This window comes from Trachinotus anak, unplaced genomic scaffold, assembly GCF_046630095.1.
Source record: "Trachinotus anak isolate AG129_WGS33_773 ecotype Australia unplaced genomic scaffold, CSIRO_AGI_Tana_v1 ptg000007l, whole genome shotgun sequence".
NCBI lineage: Eukaryota > Metazoa > Chordata > Actinopteri > Carangiformes > Carangidae > Trachinotus > Trachinotus anak.
The window spans coordinates 23945887-23966360 of NW_027273858.1; the positions used below are offsets into that span (position 1 = coordinate 23945887).

The window sequence follows — 20474 nt, forward strand, 5'->3', positions numbered from 1 at the left end:
TGCTTTCATTAAGCAGACAGCTGGGCTGCTACAAACCCTCAAAGCAGCAGCTCAACACAGCCCACCCGCACGATTTCCTACCAAAATATCACTGTGTTCCTGAGACACAGCTAGAGAGATCTATTAAATTGTGATGCTGCTGAAAATCAAAACAAATTGATCAGTCTGTCAAGCACAGAATTCTACTCTATTGTGGTTATTTGAGCTCTATTTTGTTTCTCATCAGTGCATGGAAGTTAACATTTGAGAGGCTGGGTGCATAGGGGACTTGGGCTTAAAGATACAACCAAGCCTTCAAACATTCTTGACATGGGCTCATTACTTCATGCAAATGCCCTAAAAAACTGATAAAACATTGCAATTCCATATTCAACTTCCTTTCTGGTCAACTACAATAACCGTAAAGGATTTTTTTCAAGGGATGGTCACAGAGGAACATAGGCGTTTGGTGAGTGAGGGCTGAAAGAAAAGGGTTACTGGGAGAGGAAAAGGGTTAACCAGTTCGGTGGATTCCTCCACAGCCAGCAGCGCCTGTCCATCTTTGTAGCAGAGGCATTCTCTGGAGAAAGACAACAGTGGTGGGGGCTCAGGCTGTGTAGCTCCATGTGTTGCATCTTTCCCATTGCTTATGACTTATACAACTGTAGAGTAGGGCGGTGGGAGCTGCCAGGACTGTCATTGCAAAGGCATGACAACATGCAGGACTGTCCTGAGAGACAGCTTGGGTCTGTCAGAAGGAGGGGGAGGGTGTCAGACAGCACCACTGCAACACACACTTTGACTCACAAATGATCAGTTAGCACACTCAGTAACAGAAGAATTACACATCCAAACTTAATCTTTGGCTCTTCGTTTTACCAGTTGAAGCATTAAGCACAGAGCAACACATAAAAACAGGAGGGAAACTACAAAGTTTTTACGAATGTAGTCTTTTAACTGCAAACCTGACTCTAATGGCAACAGAGAGAGAGGTGACCGAAAAGAAGGGCAGAACGACCAACCTGTTTCTTCACCCTCGTTTCTGTCCATTCAACTGATAATCTTAAATCTGGGGTAGGCCTGTCATAGTCACACAATCACCTGATCACTGACCACAATCATGTCACATAATCATTATAATCATTTCTGTATTTGTATAAAAACACTTGGATGAAACTAACAGAAATGTCATATTTCCATCACTATTTCCATTTTCCACAGCACAACATTATATCTCCTTGCCCAATGGTCTGGTTTTGTCTAATGCTATGGAGAATTAGTGCCACCAATATTAATAATATTTCAATAATATTCAACCAACTGCGTTTCAATTAGCATCTATTGACATCAACATCACAGTTAAGATTTAGTTACAAAGTCAAACACTACAACATCACTGATTTATACAACCAAATGAAGGATGATGCTCAAGGATTTAAAAGAAATTCACCTTTACTCAGACATAAAAAGCTCAAATATAACTTCATACATGATCTTAATAATACATTACCTCACCACTGACTGGACTCTAGATACAAGATATACAGTGCATTCAGATCAGAACCCTTCATTTTTTTCACAATTTGTTATGTTGCAGCCTGATGTTAATATAAAAATATTTTTTTCCCCTCATCAGTTTACAATTAATAACCCTATAATGACAAAGTGAAAACAGAATTTTAGAAGTTTTTGCAATTTATTAAAAAGGAAAAACTAAAATATCACAATAACAGCCATGACCTTTTTCTCTCTATACCAAGCTCTTCCTGAAATGAGCAGCTCTGCTTGTGTTATAATATTCTGTCTTAAACTTCTCAAACTCATTGCAGATCTTACACAGAGATGATAAATCAGTGTAATTAGATCATTCATTCATTTGCCACTGCTGCCTCTTAACGCTTGATGCTTAATGTTAGCTTCCACAAACAACTGCGCATGCGTATAACACTGCAATATCAAATGATCAGTAGAGAGTAAAGGACCAGAGTAAAGGACCACTTGACAATCTCCAGTCCTTAGCAACGGGACACAGTCAGAAATCACACATCAAATATTTGAACTTTACTGGGCAAAATGATTTATGCGAGTTTGACACTTAAAGACTGTTCTTACATTCATCTGCTGAAAGTGATAAGCTTCTCTGAAATTAAATATTTTTATATATTTATAGATTCTAGTAAACTGAAACATGATAACTTGATGCATCTTAATTGATACAGGCTTAATTGATACGCACTACATCTTAAAAAATGTCTTTTAATTACATTAAAAAGTGAATAATCTGTTATTTTCTTGTTTTGTTTTTTTAAATCAGAAAGTCCAGTTATTTATTTGTATGCATTAAATCACTCACTGGCCTTTGTGCCCAAAAAACTTTTATAACACCTAAGGCCAAGCCATGAACAAGACTGATATCACCGATCTCCATCCCCCTAAAAAGAAATTAAAATCAGCAGCATAGGACTACTTTGGATATCCCAAAACAGACATGGGGATTCCTTGAGAACGCATATCCAGTTTGCAAAAAACATGGACACAAAGTGGCTGGCAGAGGAGGAAACATATCAAACATGTTCACACATCGTCAGGAACACCATTCCTCCGTGCAGATCAAGAAATCTGTCCTGTTATAACTTAAATCCAGAACGAAAAAACTGGAATTGAAATTATTTTCCACATCCTAGCTCCCAGCTACATCTGCATTGTCTGTCCATTTAGTAGCCTCTGACTTCCACACTTGAGTAAGTAACGTACAAACAGGATGTCGAACACCTACAGTAAATTAGCAAATATTTAAAAAAATCATTTAGAGCACTTGTGATAGCATTTATCACCATTTTCAAAACTAAAAAACCAAACAATCAATCGATTAATGGAGAAAATAATCAACAGATTAATCCTTATTGAAAATAATCATTAGTTGCAAAATAGTTGCAAATTCGTTTATCCCAGGTAGGCCTGTAGCATTCTTACTCAGTAGTGGACTGACTGCAAAGATTTCTGTCCCTAGCAACCATTTACAGGCTGCAGTAAGTCATTCATTTTGATTATTGGCACCTGTCAATAATTTCTTGAATATTTAAACTTTTTATACCATGTATATTTAAGTTGGTATTTATGTCATATCTGCACTGTGCAATTTTTGAATAAATAGCTTCTTAATTAAAGTGTATGTGTATAATTAAACTATGATTAGCCTTATGCTATAATGGTGGCATAACATGAACAAAAAAGACAATTAAATCATAAATCACAATTATTTGTATGACAATTAAACATCACCTAAAACTTCATGGTGGTGACAGTCCTAGTCTGGGGCTGAATGCAACACTACTACCTCATCAACCCTTGGTATCACTTCTTCTATTGTGCCATCAACACTGACACCACTTCCTACTCCCCAGTGTGGGAGGACTTCATTACTGGGATTATTGACCATAATTAGAACTAGGGCTGAAAGAAAAAATTATTTCCATTGTCAAGTAATCTGCTGATTATTTTCTAGATTAATTGATTAATAATTTGGTTTATGGTGTCATCAAATATCTGGTTTTGTCTATCCAACAGACCAGAAACTAAATAATTTGAAAATATTTAGCAAAAGACAAAGAGCGTGGAACCAATGGAAAACAACTTATCTCATTTTATATACCATCTCATTCGATATACAATTTGTCTATTATGTTTTATTATCACTATGTCTTCTATGTCGCTTTCTGTTTGTCACTCCTATCACGTTTTCTCAACACTAAAAATAAAAAAAACAACTTAAACCTTTAATTAAATATAAAGATGGTTGCCAACTATTTCTCTCTCAATTGACTAATCAGCTAATTGTTTCAGCACTAATTAGGAGACAATACAATACAACACAGGAGTGTAACTGGGCAGAGGTCATGAATTATACAGTATCCATCATAATTATGGCTAAAGTGTAGTATAATATCATTTTTAATTTGACGTATGAACACAAATTAGTGAATCAGCCAACCATACTATCTGCACACATATGGCTTCTAACTTTAAATCATCACATTTGTGAGATGAGAATAGAAACTATGAGAAAGATTGTTGTATGTTTATTGTGTATTGGCAAGAATCTGACCATATGATACATTTCATGATACAGGGGTTACGATCCAATATTTAGCAATTTATTGTGATACTGTCAGCAAAGCAATATGTCATGATTTTTTAAAATCTAATTGTAGGAAAATGTCATAGTATAAAGAACACACCACCATATGTATGAAATCTGAGTTTAAAAAAAAGTGTTCTTTTTTATAGGATAAGAACAGTGGGATTTGTATATACATTTATTACAGTCCCTGTTGAATACACGTTTGGTGCAATCTGAGCAAAGGAATTCATATTTGTCTAAAACAGTAAAAAAAATTCAAAGTCATTGCAGGATTCTTGTGAACAAAGAAAAAAATGCTGTCTAGATAAAATGACTATCTCAATACAGACAATAATGGACTTCATGTCATAATGTTTATAAACACTGTGTCTTGTCCACTAGTTCCATTTTTTACCTCCTCATACATCTTGGGCACTGTGATGTCAGTGATGTGTTGTGTCTTGTGTTGAGGTAGGTGGTAACTCTGGTGTGTCAACTTGTTCCAGAGTGAGCTGAGAGGGATCAACTTCTTTAACTTCTTTTGGACTGACCTAGCTGATGGGTTTCCTAATGTTAATGTTAGCTGTGCACCTTTACGCCTGCGTGTTAACTATTAAACTACTAATTTACCAAGTATTTCAGTAGAACAGTACAGTTCAGGCTGGTGTGAAAGCTGTCAGTCAAACAGCTTGGTCCACAACATTCAAACTGGTACTGATCCCATTACCTTATGCCCAGCCCACATCATCCTAGCCCCACATACCTTTAATGTTGTTGAGTATGTCCTTGAGTTGGCCAAAGCTGTTGAGTAATGGGTCCTGTTCTTCATCCTGGGTGAAGAAAAAAGAAACATGATAAGAAAATGAAAGGAGCAAAGAAAGACATCTAGGACACTCTTTGCCATACAGAGTAGATAAGTCTATTTTTATTTCTGAATACTCAGTCTCAGTATGTATTAAGTTGAATGTGTGCAATACAAATAGCCATTTCTAGTAATAAGCAAAGCACTTTAAGTATATTCTGCATAAAAACAGACATGATGATAATAACTGAATCACTAAGACTATTTATGATGTTTTTGCCTCCAAAGAAGTACCCCACATGTTGAGTCTTGACGGACATAGCACCTTGTTGCATTATCATTTCACACCTTGGGGCAGCAGTTCAAAGTCACAGTTTCTTATGTGGTTAGCAGGTTAATGATATCCATCCCCGATTAGATAACTGAAATACAAGCAGAGCCTTGAAACTCTACATTAGGATAATAATTTCATATCCATCATCTGTTTGTAAACTGTAATAGACACAGTTAGTAGTGACTTCCAAATTGTGTAAAAATGGGCCAGCTCTGGGTGTGACTAAAGAATAAGCAGCATCCATCTTAGGATTCAACTAATTAACTAAATATTACAACCAATAGTTTTGGCCTGGGACATGAATGCTTTATGATTTTAATTCAACTCTCACAGGCCAGGCTTACAGTGTATGATATCACAGCTGATTTTTGACTAATTTCTGCCTGCCCACTCAACACTCCTAACATAAATAACCAATTTTTAACAGAGAACTGTAAAAATTCATCACTTAACAAGTAAAGTCAATGACTGTTGGACTTTGTGAGTGAATTTTCACTCTTATTATCTTAAGAGTATTTCTTAATATTTCTGCTTTTTCAAACAAAGCTGAGGAAAGATGCAAGAAAATGCATCTTAAAAAGAAAATACATCAACATACAGTGTTCAAAGTGCTGGGCCTTTTTCACTTACAAAATTAAGGGTAATCAGAACCAAGATTCATCAACCCATCTTAAGGAATTTAAACCCAATTTCTTTTGACAAACTAGTGAACATATAAGGTCTCATAGCTGACAACGCAGATCAGAGCGAAAACCAGGAGGAGAAAGGAACTGCCTACAGAGCTCAGCGGCACCTCTGTGTTACCGCTCTGTATTATTTTTTAATTCTTTATTTCACTGTGCACTGCTACAGTGAAATAAGATTTAACCCATTTGAAATAGTTAAAAAAAAAAAAAAAAAAAAAAAAGAAAATCAATATGGTGACATTGTGGCAAGCATCTGCAAATAAATCAATGTATGGGAGACACTGATACAGGGACTGGATGCATGTTTAAATAATCAGACATTCAGTCAAAGATCTATTAAACATGATTAAAACAGTAAAAATGTATGAATAGAACTTCTGTGAACACTCATTTTAGACTCTAGATTTCAACCAGCTGGCAATGATTTCTGGTTAACCATCGTGTGCTGAGACAAAATCCATTCCTTAGTCTTAGTCTGTCTGACATCAGAAACAGAAAAACATGTAAATTAGTTACTAATGATATCATCACTTTAGCAATAATAACACATGAAATAATTGTAGTTTATTTGCCGTAATGGAGGGGAGAAAGGTGGGAACAGAGGAAAGCCAGGGCAGCTTGGTGACTGTCAGTAACAAAAGGCATAGCCCTAAGCCCACTGTTGCTACCAACTGTGCCATGTTGAAAACAGCAATATTACATAAGTGAATTTATTAAATTAACGCGGTAGAAATGTTCATGATGCTCAACTACCATGCACAAGATATGACAGGGACCAGGAGTTTACCCCCCTCTGGTCTATATGTCCCTGCCTCTGCTGAATTATTTGTGTGCCCTGGTGGGGACAGAATAATTGGATTACGTATGCCAGCCCAGTCTCAGGACACGCACGCAGCACGCTCTCAATGAATGAATGACAGGCATGCAGAAAGAGCTGTAAAAACGATTCTTGATAAGGCCCATCAATGTGGCGGTACACTTGGATCTCTCCCACTGCTTCCATTAGCCAGTTCGACTATGGAACAGACAAAAGTCTTTTAGTTAGTCCAGTGTTTACTAACATGCTTTCAATCGTATAAAAGCTGTGCTATCTTATCTGCTCCAAATTTTGTTCTACCATTGAAGATGAAGGTGGATGCCAGTGCCACGAGGACTGGTCACAACCTTCTTCAGGAAGATGATCATCCAATATGCTTCTTCTCCTGGAAGTCTGACTACCATCAGTTCAGGTACTTCACTATACAAAACAGTTTGAGGTTTATGTGGGAGGCAGTATGCATCCAGTTGTGATCTACACAGACCCCAATCCACTACAACCAGAACCAGCAATAGCAATTCCATATTGAATGAAACTATACCTTGGCGTTTGTCACAAAAGGGGAACTGAGAATGTGTTGACTGTCAGTCTCTCCACTCTACTTTTGCTTAGGATCAAACACTGCATGACTGCTTTTTTTGTGTGGGGGTGTTACTTGTCATGCTTTGGTGCGTTCACCTTGTTATTTTCTTCTGCTCCATCTGCTCTGTGCTATCCCTTACTATAGGTTCCCTTTTCTGACTGGTTTGGGCCTCAGGTCCACCTTCAGACAATGTAAAATGCTTGGTCCGTGGATTCAGCATTCCTATACCATCTGTGTTTATGTCTTGCAAAATATGCTAAGACTGTAGCTGCTAGCTAAGGGATAGATCAGTAATTACTGTGGACTTTCCCGCTATTCCTGAGATTATCACTGGAAAAATGTCCTTCAAAAACATAACTTCCATCTGAACATTTGAGTCATTTTGAACTGCACAATACTGAGCCTTGGATGGAAAATCATGTCTGACATTACTGAAGATGAAGTGTGCCCAATTAGTTAGTTTTGGTGACCAGAAAACTCTACAATTCACTTCTACCTTAGCAGCTTGTCAGTTTTTGCATCTTTAGTAAATCTAAGCTTAACTCTGTTAGAAGACAGTGACTATTATTGTTGTGTTTAACTTACCAGAGGGGTATGAGTATTCCATCGGGAGTTCCTCTTGATTGCTCCAACAACAGTGCTAATTTCACCCTGGACAATGTAGATATTCTTGTCCACCATGCTGCTTTTCTGCAAGAAAGACAGAATAAGAGAGTAATAATTCTGTATTATCTGTTATAGTCCCTCTATAACTATTGGCTACAGTCAGGCTGAATAAGTAGAATCCACATACTGTTCATTCAACTTCCATAGCTTCACATCTTGTAGCTAGAGATATTGTTTCAACAATCATAAACCAAGAGCTAAGATCAGTGTGCAGAGTGTTTGTTTTTTTCAGACTATACCACTCTTAGATGTAATCTCTTTTGACTACGAGATACCCAGGGTCAGCTAACCCTCCTGAGTCCTTCTTGTGGACCCTCCTGTAAACTGCATTAGGTCCTCTCTGAGGTCCTCTCACATCAGTTTGAGATGGTCATGACTCAAGGCAGCTCATATAGCCAGCTATCATCTGTCACAGATGTACCTGCTTACTAAGAAAACACGCAACTGCAAAACTCGATCTTTTAAAATCTTAAAATTCAATATTGGATCGTTCAGATATGAATCACAATAAATCGGAATATCTAATTTTTTAACCAACCCTGCCAATTAACCAATCAGTTAATGAAACACACACAAATATGTTAAACATGTGGAGCACTGAATACAGAATTTACACAAGAGATACCCCTGTCCTGGTTGCAATAAATAGTGTACTACATACAACTGACCCATTAAGTAAAACTGTTTCTCAAGAGTCTACACTGGAATTCAATATAAGTTGTGGATGAACTTCTACTCATGAAAAATCATATTTAAAATATGAATCTGAAAAATCTGATGTAGTATAGATATACATATTTTATATTAAAGTTAAAACACCATGCTTAAAGTCAAACTAAAAACTCCCACCATCAAATGAGTATAGAATTTAATAATCAAACAGCAAATTTCCATGTATATCATGACAATGTCTCAAACCAATACAGAAAACCAAACAGATTCAAAATGACATGCTGTTCATATTTGACAAGCAGTATACCTCAAAATGGTTGGCTTAACCTTTTTCCTTGTGTCATGAAAGACATGCCAAATAATACTCTTACTTTACAGGAAGACTTATGAGCATACAGACTGGGTGACTGAGGCCACATTCTTTCAAATTCATGTCAAGCAGCCAATTCAAAATAATAAGAGGATGAAGGTATGATAGGTACAGGCTCAGATGTAAGGACAGAGTGACAGGCTTACAGCTGATAAAACAGTCACATAAATGAAACTTCGCTAGGGATGTAGCGATTAAGTTTTTTTTTTTAAACCACCAATTCCAATCTGACTCCATGATGTTGAGTCCTAATCTGATATTATATTTTACTACACAGTATAGCTACAAAGTGTACACAGCAGATTCAGTATTAAGCCTGTGAATATTCTCATTTGTCCAGGTCATAGTATCTCAAAGGAGTTTTAAATTGAAAGCAACTGGACTTGGTTATTTGTCTAGGAAGACGTTTCACCTCTCATCCAAGAGGCTTCATCAGTTCTTTCTCGCACCTGACCAGGCTGGGACTGGTCCAACTATCTGGTGTGGAGACCCAGGTATTTAACCTCTGGGAGGGGTTTTCACAAGGCTGATGATGTCATTGGTTCCCTTTGTGCTCCATGTGCCAACGACAGTCGTTAGAGTGACTGTCTTGGTGGAGAGTTGGTTTCGAAACCAACTCATTCAAACTGTTGACAAAATAATTGTTAACGTGCCTCCCGTCCACATCAGTAATTTAGAAAAGTAGATATGCAGACTCAATATTGTATATTGCACAGTGTATTTTGAAAGGTGATGTTTTATATGCCTGTCTTAATCAAAGCCTTCCTTGTGATGCTTCAGGTCGTGGTAGCAATACAGCACATGAATCACTGAATGGTTTTGTGTAAATCATGCCCTCCTTCCTTATTGTTGGATATCAGTGACAGCTGGTAGTTAATGTTGCTTTTTTTATAACAACCAGCTGAATGACACAATATCACTACAGTTCTATATGTATCTAGGAAATACAGAAACAGCAAACAAACACCAAAACCCAAGTTTCAAACGTGAATCTATCATAGTCACAATGAAAACTACCAATACATTTTTTTTTTAAGTTCAACATCATACAGTCATACACCAAAAGCAGCTACTTGCCTGTCAGGTGAGCTAGGAAGGTGCTAGCTGGCTAATGAGATACAAGTCATGAGCCTCAACTCAAACACAAAGCTAAGATGCTAGCTCTCCATCGTATTAAAGCTTGAAAGTCTGTTGACAGGCGAACAAAACACAATGAGGGGACACATCAGCACTATTTAATTAAACTATTAACGTACCCAAGCGTTCACATAGTCGTTGTATAAACAAAACCACTTACCTGCCCAGAAACCTGACAGCAAACTACCTAGCTTAGCTTAACTAGCTAACGTGTCAACTTGCTAAGGGTAACAAGATGTGTCTTCAGCGTTAGTCCTCTCAGATAACCGCAATGTATTCATTTTACTTAACAAAACACAATGCCTATTAACAAACACAAATACGCTTATCCGGTTTTCTAGAAATAAACAGATTACCTGTGTGTGGCTGCAATTTCAAAGACGGAGTGCTACTGTAGCTAATGTATGCCTAGCTTAGCAAGCTCGCAGGCTAGTCGGCCAACAGTGAATGAAGATGATCAAAGTTCAGTTCACTACGACAAATAGAAAAACAAAAAAATCGGACATTCCATTGCTTGATAATGTAATGTTTCCAAACAAAGCTAATTCATTCACTCTTCAAAAAATGCTCCATTCGTGAATGAATTCAGCACTTTCCTACGGCTGTCAATCTGGCCTTGGTAAACACACTGACGTGGAAAAACTCAGCAGTCTCAACCTAGTTTGATGGGAAAGTTTTGATTGACAGACGACTTAACAGACCATTTTAAACATTATATGGAACTCTAAAATTAACGCATGTATCAGGGAATTTAAATTTAAGTTGTATTCGCGTTCGATATATTTTAAAATCAAATAGGATGATAGGAATTAATAAATTTAAAAAAATCCCTTGCGTTACAGAAAAAAGGGGCGGGACAAAAGTAGCAGTAGTGGAGAAAGGTTGGTTGCACCGTCGATGACGAGGGCACTGTCTTGATCTCCATTGGAGAGAACAATCCCACACTAGCCATTACACTGTAGATAGATTATATTTTTACCTGATAGTTTATTGTCACTGGGTCTCAGAGCAGGACTTCTGCGACTATAAGACTGACTCTCTTTATTCGGTCAAATAATGTGACAAATGGATCCAAATGGTTTACAATGTCACTGAGAGCTCGATGCACTGCAGTATATGTTACTGCTATTTCAAATCTGAATGTGATTATTTGGTAACATGAACGTACCTAATTAGATTTTTGAGCATGGAAGTTTATTCTTGGCATATACAGACTGAAAGTGGCTGATGAACTTGTTTCTTAATTATGTTTATCAACACAAAACTAACTAGCAACTATTTTTGATAATCAATTCATTGTTTATGTAAATTTTATGTAAAATTGCCAAATATTTTCTGGTTGCAGATTCTCAGTTGTGGGTCTTTGTTGCTTTTCTTTGTCTTATCTTTGGGTTCTGAACTGTTGATCGAATAAAAAAATAAAAATGATGGCATCATATTGGATTTTAGGAAACAGTGACGGATATTTTCTGCTATTCATTGGTTGCAGTTATATTTGGGTAACAGTTAACCATCCTATAGCATTTAACATAACCTTGCACAGAGTGGATATATAGTATCATCGAGCACTTTATTAAGAAAACCACACTAACACTGGGTAGTTCCTCCCTCTGCTCTCAATTACCTCAGTTCTTCATGTAATCTATCCACAGATGTTGAAAGTTTCCTCTCACACTCCTGACATTGCTCCATGTTAACATGACTACATCACATGATTTCTGCAGATTTGTCAGCTGCACATTCACACTGCAAATCTCCCATTCTACCACATCCGAGAGGTGTTCTACTTCATCCAGGTCTGGATACTGGGGAGGCCAGTGAAGTTCACTGAACCTACTGTCATGTTGATGAAACCAGTTTGATCTGACTTTAGCTTCATGACATGGAACATTATCCTGTGGTAAGTAGCCTTTAGAAGATGGTGAACTGTGGTCATGAAGGGATGGACATGGTGAACATGGTGATGAATAATACTAAGATAGACTGTGACATTCAGACCACTCTCTCATCAGCACAGAGCTGCTGCTCACTGGATGGTTTTGTTGTTGGCTGCATTCTGAGTAAAAACTCTAGAGAATGTTGTGTATGAAAATCAAGGAGATCAGCAGTTTCAGAAACACTCAAACCAACCGTCTGACACCAAGAATCATGTCACAGTCAAAGTCACTGAGATCACATTTGTCCTGCTTCTGATGTTTGATGTGAACATTAACTGGAGCTCTGGATTGTATCTCCAAGATTTTATGTATATGATTTCCTGATTGGATAACTGCCTGAATAAGCAGGTAGATGTTCTTAAAGGGATTCTTGGTGAGTGTTACACCAGGTATATAATGGTAACATTCTGAAATAGATATGGAATTTCACAAAATGTATCCAGTGTATAAGTATCCAATTTATATAAGAAGCCTTAATACTGAGACAAAAATTGTCTGAGTGTCTGGTTAAAGTTTATAGCCACTCATCACAAACCTATAGAAAAAGGTTTGCCTAAAATTTCTAGTTCTAGCTTTATGGTAGCATTCAAACACATCTCACAGACTTTATCAGGAGATGGAGTTCAATTGTCTCGGAGATAACTCAGTTGTCATCATGTGACTTTGCCATCAGATGTAAACATTCTTGATCTTTCTACAGTTACCCACTGATTCCTGATGATGACCTCTGACCTCTTCCCAGCAGACACTGTGAGTGGTTTTGGTCTGGTGTTCACAAACAGCTGATGTTGTCTGTTTCTGGTGTTCATTCAGTCTCTTATTAGCAGGGTCCTTACTGTTTCACTAATGCAGTGTTCACCACAGCTGTCACATACTCAGCTGTGTTTCAAAGCTCTGGACAAAACTAGTAAATGATCAAATTACTATTCCCAAGGTCAAGAATGACCTTTCACCCATCAACATGAATGAATGATAAGAATTAATGAATAGTTGGGAACAAGATTTCAATGTTCATCTGGGACTTGTACGATGAAGTGAGATCAATCTAGTCTGGCTCTCTTTGGGTTACCAACTCTCTGGGTTTTCAAATCCAGCTCAAACATGTTAATGTGACAGAGATGTGGTTACTGATTAGGGCTGGAAAACATATCAGTTTTCTTTCTTGGAATGATCCAGTATAGATTCTTAGAATCCCCAAATCAATCTTTACATTTCTGTTTTTCTCATGTACGGTATATGTTATGTATCTGCAGGTGTTACGTCTTGTAAGTTGTTCAGTCAGGGCTGCATGTGTAAAATGTCTACTTTGTGAACATTATTACAACATGCACAAAAAGTTTAAAATGAAAAGTAACGTTGATGATAGCTGCTGTATGAGCCACCAAAGTAGATGTCTCTCACTTATGTGAAAACTGTGCCTACAGCAAAAGCGCTGATGTAATATCTTTATATTAGAGGCCAATGTCAAAATAACACTCTATGAACTGCTCCTCAGGGTGTTTGTGTGTGTGTTCCATTGTTGTTATTTCCATGATTCCTAACTGACCTGGAAGTAAATTGACTTGAATGAAAAACTTTTGTGAGATCTCACAAAAGTTTCTTGAGATTTCACAAAAGTACACCTTTTTTTGTTTTTTTTCAACTTTCATTTTTTTCTCCATGTCCCCTCCCGGGCTCTATAGTATATGGCTGGACACTTGTTGTCAAATCTGGATGTTGTAACTGTGACACTGTCTGACAAAATTACCAAACACATAAATAGAAGACAAAGACTGAGCTGTGATTTCTGTTGCATTTACTTATAAAGAGACAGACTATCTTTCTTTTTTTCAGGCTTTTGTCTTTATTACAGAGAGAGAAAGAAAGGACAATATGCAGCAAAGGGCCACAGGCTGGACTAACTAAGCTAACCCGAACTGTCGTGGCAAGGAGAAATACTACTAGTACTACTACAAATGGCATGCACTTCACCAGACGAGCCACTGGGGTGCCTCAATACAGAATATCTATCTTATTTTGTCTCTTACACAGCTCACAGCCTCTGTCAGGATCCACAATAGTTGAACTCATATTTACCTCAGCACATAACAGACTTTTATTAGAGGCAGGTCTTAATGTCAAACTCTCTCTGTTTGATATGTAGAATTGGTGATAGCAGTTAGCACGAAGCCTGGGTACCGATGACTTCTCTCTCTCCCTCTCTTTCTCCTGCTCTCTCTGCTCGGTGTGTCTCATGTTTAGTTGTTCCTCTGCATCCTTTAGTAATATGATACATGTTATGAAAGTAGCTTATATGCTGTAATCGAGGCGATCCTCAGTGAAGTCGAAGCGCTGTTCCGCTTCCCTGCAGTTCCTGAGCAGCCAGGAAACCAGAGTAGCTTGGTCCACTGCCTGTAATAAGAGGTGTAGCCCTAAGTCCCTGGTCGGCATCCACACACGGTCAAGTCATGTACCAGGTTTATACCTAGTCTGTTTGAAAAAAGTCTCTAAATCTAGAGACAATGTGCAAAGTTATCAACATTGAAGGCTGTAAACACCCTTGTAATAGAACCTGTTTGCACTCCAAGTGATGAGGCACTCGGCTGACTAGTGGCAGAAATATGGTCAGTCAGTCAGTCATTCAGTCAGTCAGGGACATTCCAGATTATAGATTGCTTCGTATCATGTAATATGTTGGAGGCGTCTCAGTCCTGCATGTTTGACTTGAGCCAACTATTTTATCAATGTGGTTTCATAGCAGTACCATAGCTTTTTTTTATGTATGTCGGTGTAATACAAGGGACCCCTTAGGATGTATTTTAGTCATGGGTGACCAGTAATGCTCTTGTGGCATATACATTGAGTTTACTGAATTTACGATGCATACCATGTTTTGTTTAAGGATGACTGTATTAGAGAATGTCTCCTCCCTATTGACAAACTTTTTAGGCTCCCCTTTTGTTAACGATAGTTGGGTGGAATAGTGCTCGTGCAATACTGTATATGTGCGTAAATGTTGGGGGGTAGTGGTATATGCTGGGAAATTAACATTGTTAATATGATTATACTGATTATATAGGTATATTGAATTCCTGGAATATTCTGTATTGTAGTTTCAAAAATAAAAAAGTCAGTGGGTGAAAAATTTTAGTTTGTCAAAGGATTTTAGAAAATATACCAATCGAATATATTTAATCAACAATTAATCACAAAATAGTACAACCCCGTTTCCAAAAAAGTTGGGACACTGTAAATTACAAATAAAAGCAGAATGCGATGATTTGCAAATCATGTAAACCCATATTTAATTGAAAATAGAGCAAAGACAACATATCACATGTTGAAATGCTGAAATTTTATTGTTTTATGAAAAATGAATGAATTTCGACTCATTGTAAAGGTGTATCTTCACCTTTTCTAGTATTCTAGTATTTTCCTATTCCCCTAGTATTTTAAATGTTATTCTAAATTTGACGATTATGGTGATCTTTTAACATTAAAATAAAACGTGTTTAATTTTTTGTCGGTCAAAATATTCGTCACAACCGCCGATGTGTGACACCCACCAGCACGCAATTTATTGAGCTTTTCGACCCCTGGTAGGCCAACCATGATAAATCCAAGAAAAGAAAAGTTTTTGAAGAAAACAGAACGTTTAATGCTATGTGGGCAGATTAATTTGCTTTCACTGCTGACGAGGAGAACTCAAATAGACATTGAGGATTTTATTTGAAAGTAACCTTCAACCAAACGTCTTTTTTTCCGGAGTTCAAAATTTTTTTGTTGCATGCAGAAATAAAATTTCGTTTTCTCTGTAGCAGTTCATTGATTTCATAAATGCAACACACTATAGTTTTTTATACATGGCATAAAGGTAAAAAAACGATATATACAGTGTTATCTTCATTTTAGATGTCAAAAGGGTTTTGTGGCTCCCGGTGTTTTCTTTTCTGTGGGAAATGGGTCCAAATGGCTCTTTGAGTGTTTAAGGTTGCCGACCCCTGGCCTGGAGGATGCTGCGTCCATGATTTCCAAAAAGAATTTGAAATTTTGATTTGTCAGGCCACAGGACAGTTTTCCATTTCACCTCAGACCATCTTAAATGAACTCATGCCCAGAGAAGTCAGCAACGTTTCTGGATCATCTTTAGATATGGTTTCTTCTTTGCATGGTAGAGTTTCAACCTGCATTTGTGGATGAAGCAATGAACTGTGTTCACAGACAATGGTTTTCAGAAGTGTTCCTGAGCCCATGCTGTGATTGTCACTATAGAATTGTGTCTGTTTTTAATGCAGTGCTGCCTGAGGGCCCAAAGATCATGGCCAACCAGTACTGGTTTTCAACCTTGTCTCTTTGCCTACAGAGATTTCTCTGGATTCTCTGAATCTTTTAATACTATTATGAACTGTATATGCTGAAATTCCCAAATTCTTTGCAATTTTACGTTGAAGAACATTATTCTTAAATTTTTGCACTATTTTCCCAGGCAGTCTTTCACAGAGTGGTGGTCACAATTTATTTGTGAGAGATTTTTTTTTTTAGCATTGCACAACTTTTCCATTTTATATGTTGTCTTTGTTCTATGCCCAATTAAATATGGGTTTACATGATTTGCAAATCATTGCATTCTGTTTTTATTTACATTTTACACAGTGTCCTAGCTTTTTTGGAAACTGAGTTGTATATGTTCTGTGCGTGTTTGCTTTCTATTGGGTGGAGGTGCCCGTGCAAAGCTTGTACAGCTACAATCCATCTCTTATCTTTATGTACAATCATAAGCAGCCATTTGCTCAACACCTACACTCAAAGTACTGCTATGTAGACTATTCTTATGTCAGACCTCTATTTGCGCTTTGCGAAGTGTTTGATCACCTGTGGAATTTGTAATTGCCAAATTTCATCTGCAAATATATGCATGTCATTTTCCACAGAAGCAGATATTTCTGTACCACTGAGGCAACAACAGCACTTTTCTTTATATGTTTGTCATGCACTTGCATATATATTTTAAATGTTCTCACAGATGGTTGTCATCAAATCAACAGTAACTGTCTAAGAAATCATTGTTAATAACCATTACTTTTTGTTACATATCCACATTTTATCCACCATATCTCTGTCCTATCCCTCCTCAGCTACACATGAAACAGCTGGATTTCTCGATTACAGTTTCTTCATCCAAACTGAAAATATTTATGTAAGCTTGTGTCTTGGACATGAGTCTGTTTATCATTAATTACTGACATGAGAATAAGAAGAGTTAGATTCCTTTATTTTTGACCATCTCCTTAACACAAAACAAAAAAATAATACACATTTACACAATTTTGTCAGGCTCCGGATAAGAGTTTTATGCTTCAGTGAGTGATGCCTGTATCGTATTGTGTTTCTGGTTTGCCTTGTAAGGTAGTGGTCCGGTGAGAAGACAAAGAATCAGCATTTTGGCTTTAAAAACACACAAACAAACCCAGACAATGGCATATAAACCCTACTTTGTGTTGCAAAATAGTTGCTTCATTTTTGTGAGTACGTTCTTGTTTAAAAGATGTGGTAAGTGATAAATTTAGATGTGTTCATTACAAGTTCCTCTAACATTAATGGAGATGAGTGCAGTGCTTGAGGGCTGAGGGCATATTTGAGTCTATGAAAGTGTGTGCATGACAGGAGATGGAGTTGCAAAGTAGGAGGAGCCACTTGTTCCAGAAGTGTTTTTCCACAGTCTGTATCAGCATGTCAAATTTTTCTTGAAATGACATCCTGCGTGTTACTAAGTTTAGAAACACAGGACTTTCCTGTTGTGATGATTCTATAGATTTATGTTATTACTATTTATTAGTTGTTACTAGCTACTAGTTTGTTTGTTTGTTTATTTATTTGTCAGCAGAATTATACATAAAGCAGTGAGCTGGTTTGCACCAAAGTTTGTGGAAGGAGGGGGCAAGGGCAACCTATTCAATTTTTTGGGAAGATCTTGATTACTCTGGATTATTATTTACCTCGAATTAGATGTTTCTTGTTATCTGAAGTCTGGTGTATGTTGTTTAAAGGAGCTATTTGTTTTGTTATTGCTACATAGCCAGCTTTAGCATTAACAGCTGTTTACCTACCAGTTTCGCCAAGAACTTCAGCCATTGTTGCATTACAATACAAGAGATTATAATATGTCCTCTGAGCAGCTACTTTTTCTGGGCAGACTAGACATTACAGTGACCTGGTATTGGAAAGTGACCAGATGGCAGCCCTGGGCCATGACTAGCTGGTTAGCATGGTAACTAAAAGAAGTGATAGAAATTGAAGAAAAACAAGAGGGTTGCTTTCCACCACTTTCACCACAGACAGTGCTTGGTGAGTAAAGGAAATAAAGTCTGACGTTGAAGTAAGTAAACAGCTGTTTCAACTTTGTTTCTGTGAAGCCATTTTTGTCCACCAGTTTCAAATGGCTCTAAATACTGTATTACCATGATCTTTCTCCCGTCAGTGCTATGAAGTAGCTGCCAACCTTAGGCATGAACCTGAGTGGTAGGTGGTAGTGGTTTCAAATGCTTCATTGTTGTAGTTGGGAAAAAACAAATTTCCATACTTCACTAAATTGACCCTCAGTCAAAAGTGAATTAAGCTACAGATTGTGTTTCCAATTTTCTCAAACCAATAAACTAATTACTGCATGTAACAGAATGAAGCTCTGTGATTGGATGTTTCTTGCCAAAATACACACTGGGAGACGTAATTAAGCTTTAGTGTATGTACACAGAGTTATACCTTTAACTTTTTTATAGAGGAAACAGATATATTCTAACCATAGTTGTTCATGTTTTGTATTGATGATTCAACTGAGAATTTCACTCTGCACCTCTATTGGTCTGAATTCTTTCAGGGCTGTAACCTAGATTTTAGTAATACCAAGGTCCCCACTTTGAACTCCCTTCTAACATTTATTAACACTATATTATTATTATTATTTTAATTCATCATATTCTATTTATTCAGTTTACTGTCCAGTTATAGTCTGCCAATTAGCCTATCTTAGCATAAAGAATGGAAAGTTGGGGAAACAGCTAGCCTTGCTTTGTCCAAAACTTTAAAAACATGCAGCAGTGCCACTCAAGCTCACCAATGAACTTACTGCATAAAATGTTTGTTTAAACTGTAAATAAATAGAAATGTGAGCATTCATCAGCTCAGTTTGCCAGATACAATCACTGAGCTTATGTTTTGATTTTTGTGTCTGTACAAACGGGTGTTTTTTTGGTCCTTTAATAATCTGTAATAGTCAATAGTCTGATCGGATACCTATATTTGTTACTTAAATGATGGTTAAATAACACATTGAAATAACACGGCTGCAGAGTACTAAATCTTACATGTTATATTTTATGGGCTTCTTGTTCAAAATAATGAAGGTCGTGGTTCAAAATAATAAAGTTTATGATATTAAACTGTTATTATGATATGAATGAATATGCACTTGGGAGAATGCTACCCATGACAGTGATGTGATGTGACCTGCTAGAAACAAGATTTCTCACTCCGTTAGATTTCTTGGAACTTCGCTCATGTTGGACAGTGATTACAGTTACAAAGTAGAGTACTGACAGGATACAACGTCCAGGTTTATGTCATCGGGTTACTCACAATTACCAGTGGATGTGCCATCTGCTTTCTACCTAGGTCCCTTTAAGACCATTTCTGGCAACAACAACTGCCCGAATTGGCCCCAATACGATCCTTAGAATCAGCTGGGACCATCTTGACTGACAACCTCACTGTAAAAACATGGTTCTATCGAACTGTGCAAATTCACTGAGTTTGACCATTGCTCACCAGGAAATAGAGGCATGTTTTATGTATATTTTTCACTTTTGAGAGAGTCAGCTGTTTTCCCCTTCTATATACTATACTAGGCTAATTTCTTAGGTCTCCAGCACTGCACCGAATGCACAGACAATAAAGTGATATTGAATATCTCATCTTTCTCTTGGAAAAGAAGCAAATTAACATATTTCCCCGCATACTGAACTACACCTTTAGTTCTATCACATAAACTGGAAATGAAAAGAAAACAAAGGTAAATACAACCCTGAAAATGCTTCCCAATGTACTGGGAATCAAACAGGATTGTAATGGAGATTTCATGCAGCATATGTAGCTGGGTCCACATCTTGCCACTGTATATTTAACTACTTTGCTGACAGTAAGGCCAAATGACTGCTTCTGCTTTTGGGTAGTTGCATCATCAGTCTCTTAATTCTAGACATGTAATGGGTTGTCTCCTTCCTCATGTCTTCTTTGTCCTCATCTGTATTAATCAGCATCATCTGAACTGCTGAATACTGAAAATCAGTTTATCAGTGCTGTTGGATGAGTGAGCTACATTTCACATGCCAGGTGTTGC

The 20474-nt window shown here is 37.2% G+C and overlaps 1 protein-coding gene across 4 annotated transcripts in view; it reads right to left on the reverse strand.

Annotated features, from left to right (window-relative positions):
- gbf1 (golgi brefeldin A resistant guanine nucleotide exchange factor 1) overlaps positions 1-10868 on the reverse strand; it is a 110323-nt gene extending 99455 nt beyond the window's left edge. The window contains exons 1-3 of one of the 4 annotated variants that reach the window (XM_071481500.1): positions 10523-10868; positions 7907-8011; positions 4863-4929 (exon numbers count right to left, since the gene is read on the reverse strand). In XM_071481500.1, the coding sequence (XP_071337601.1) occupies positions 4863-4928 (66 nt within the window). In that variant the 5' untranslated portion in view covers position 4929; positions 7907-8011; positions 10523-10868. The remainder of the gene's footprint in view (positions 1-4862; positions 4930-7906; positions 8012-10522) is intronic. The other 3 variants (XM_071481501.1, XM_071481502.1, XM_071481503.1) reach the window with 3 other exon arrangements.
- Positions 10869-20474: the final 9606 nt, after the last annotated feature.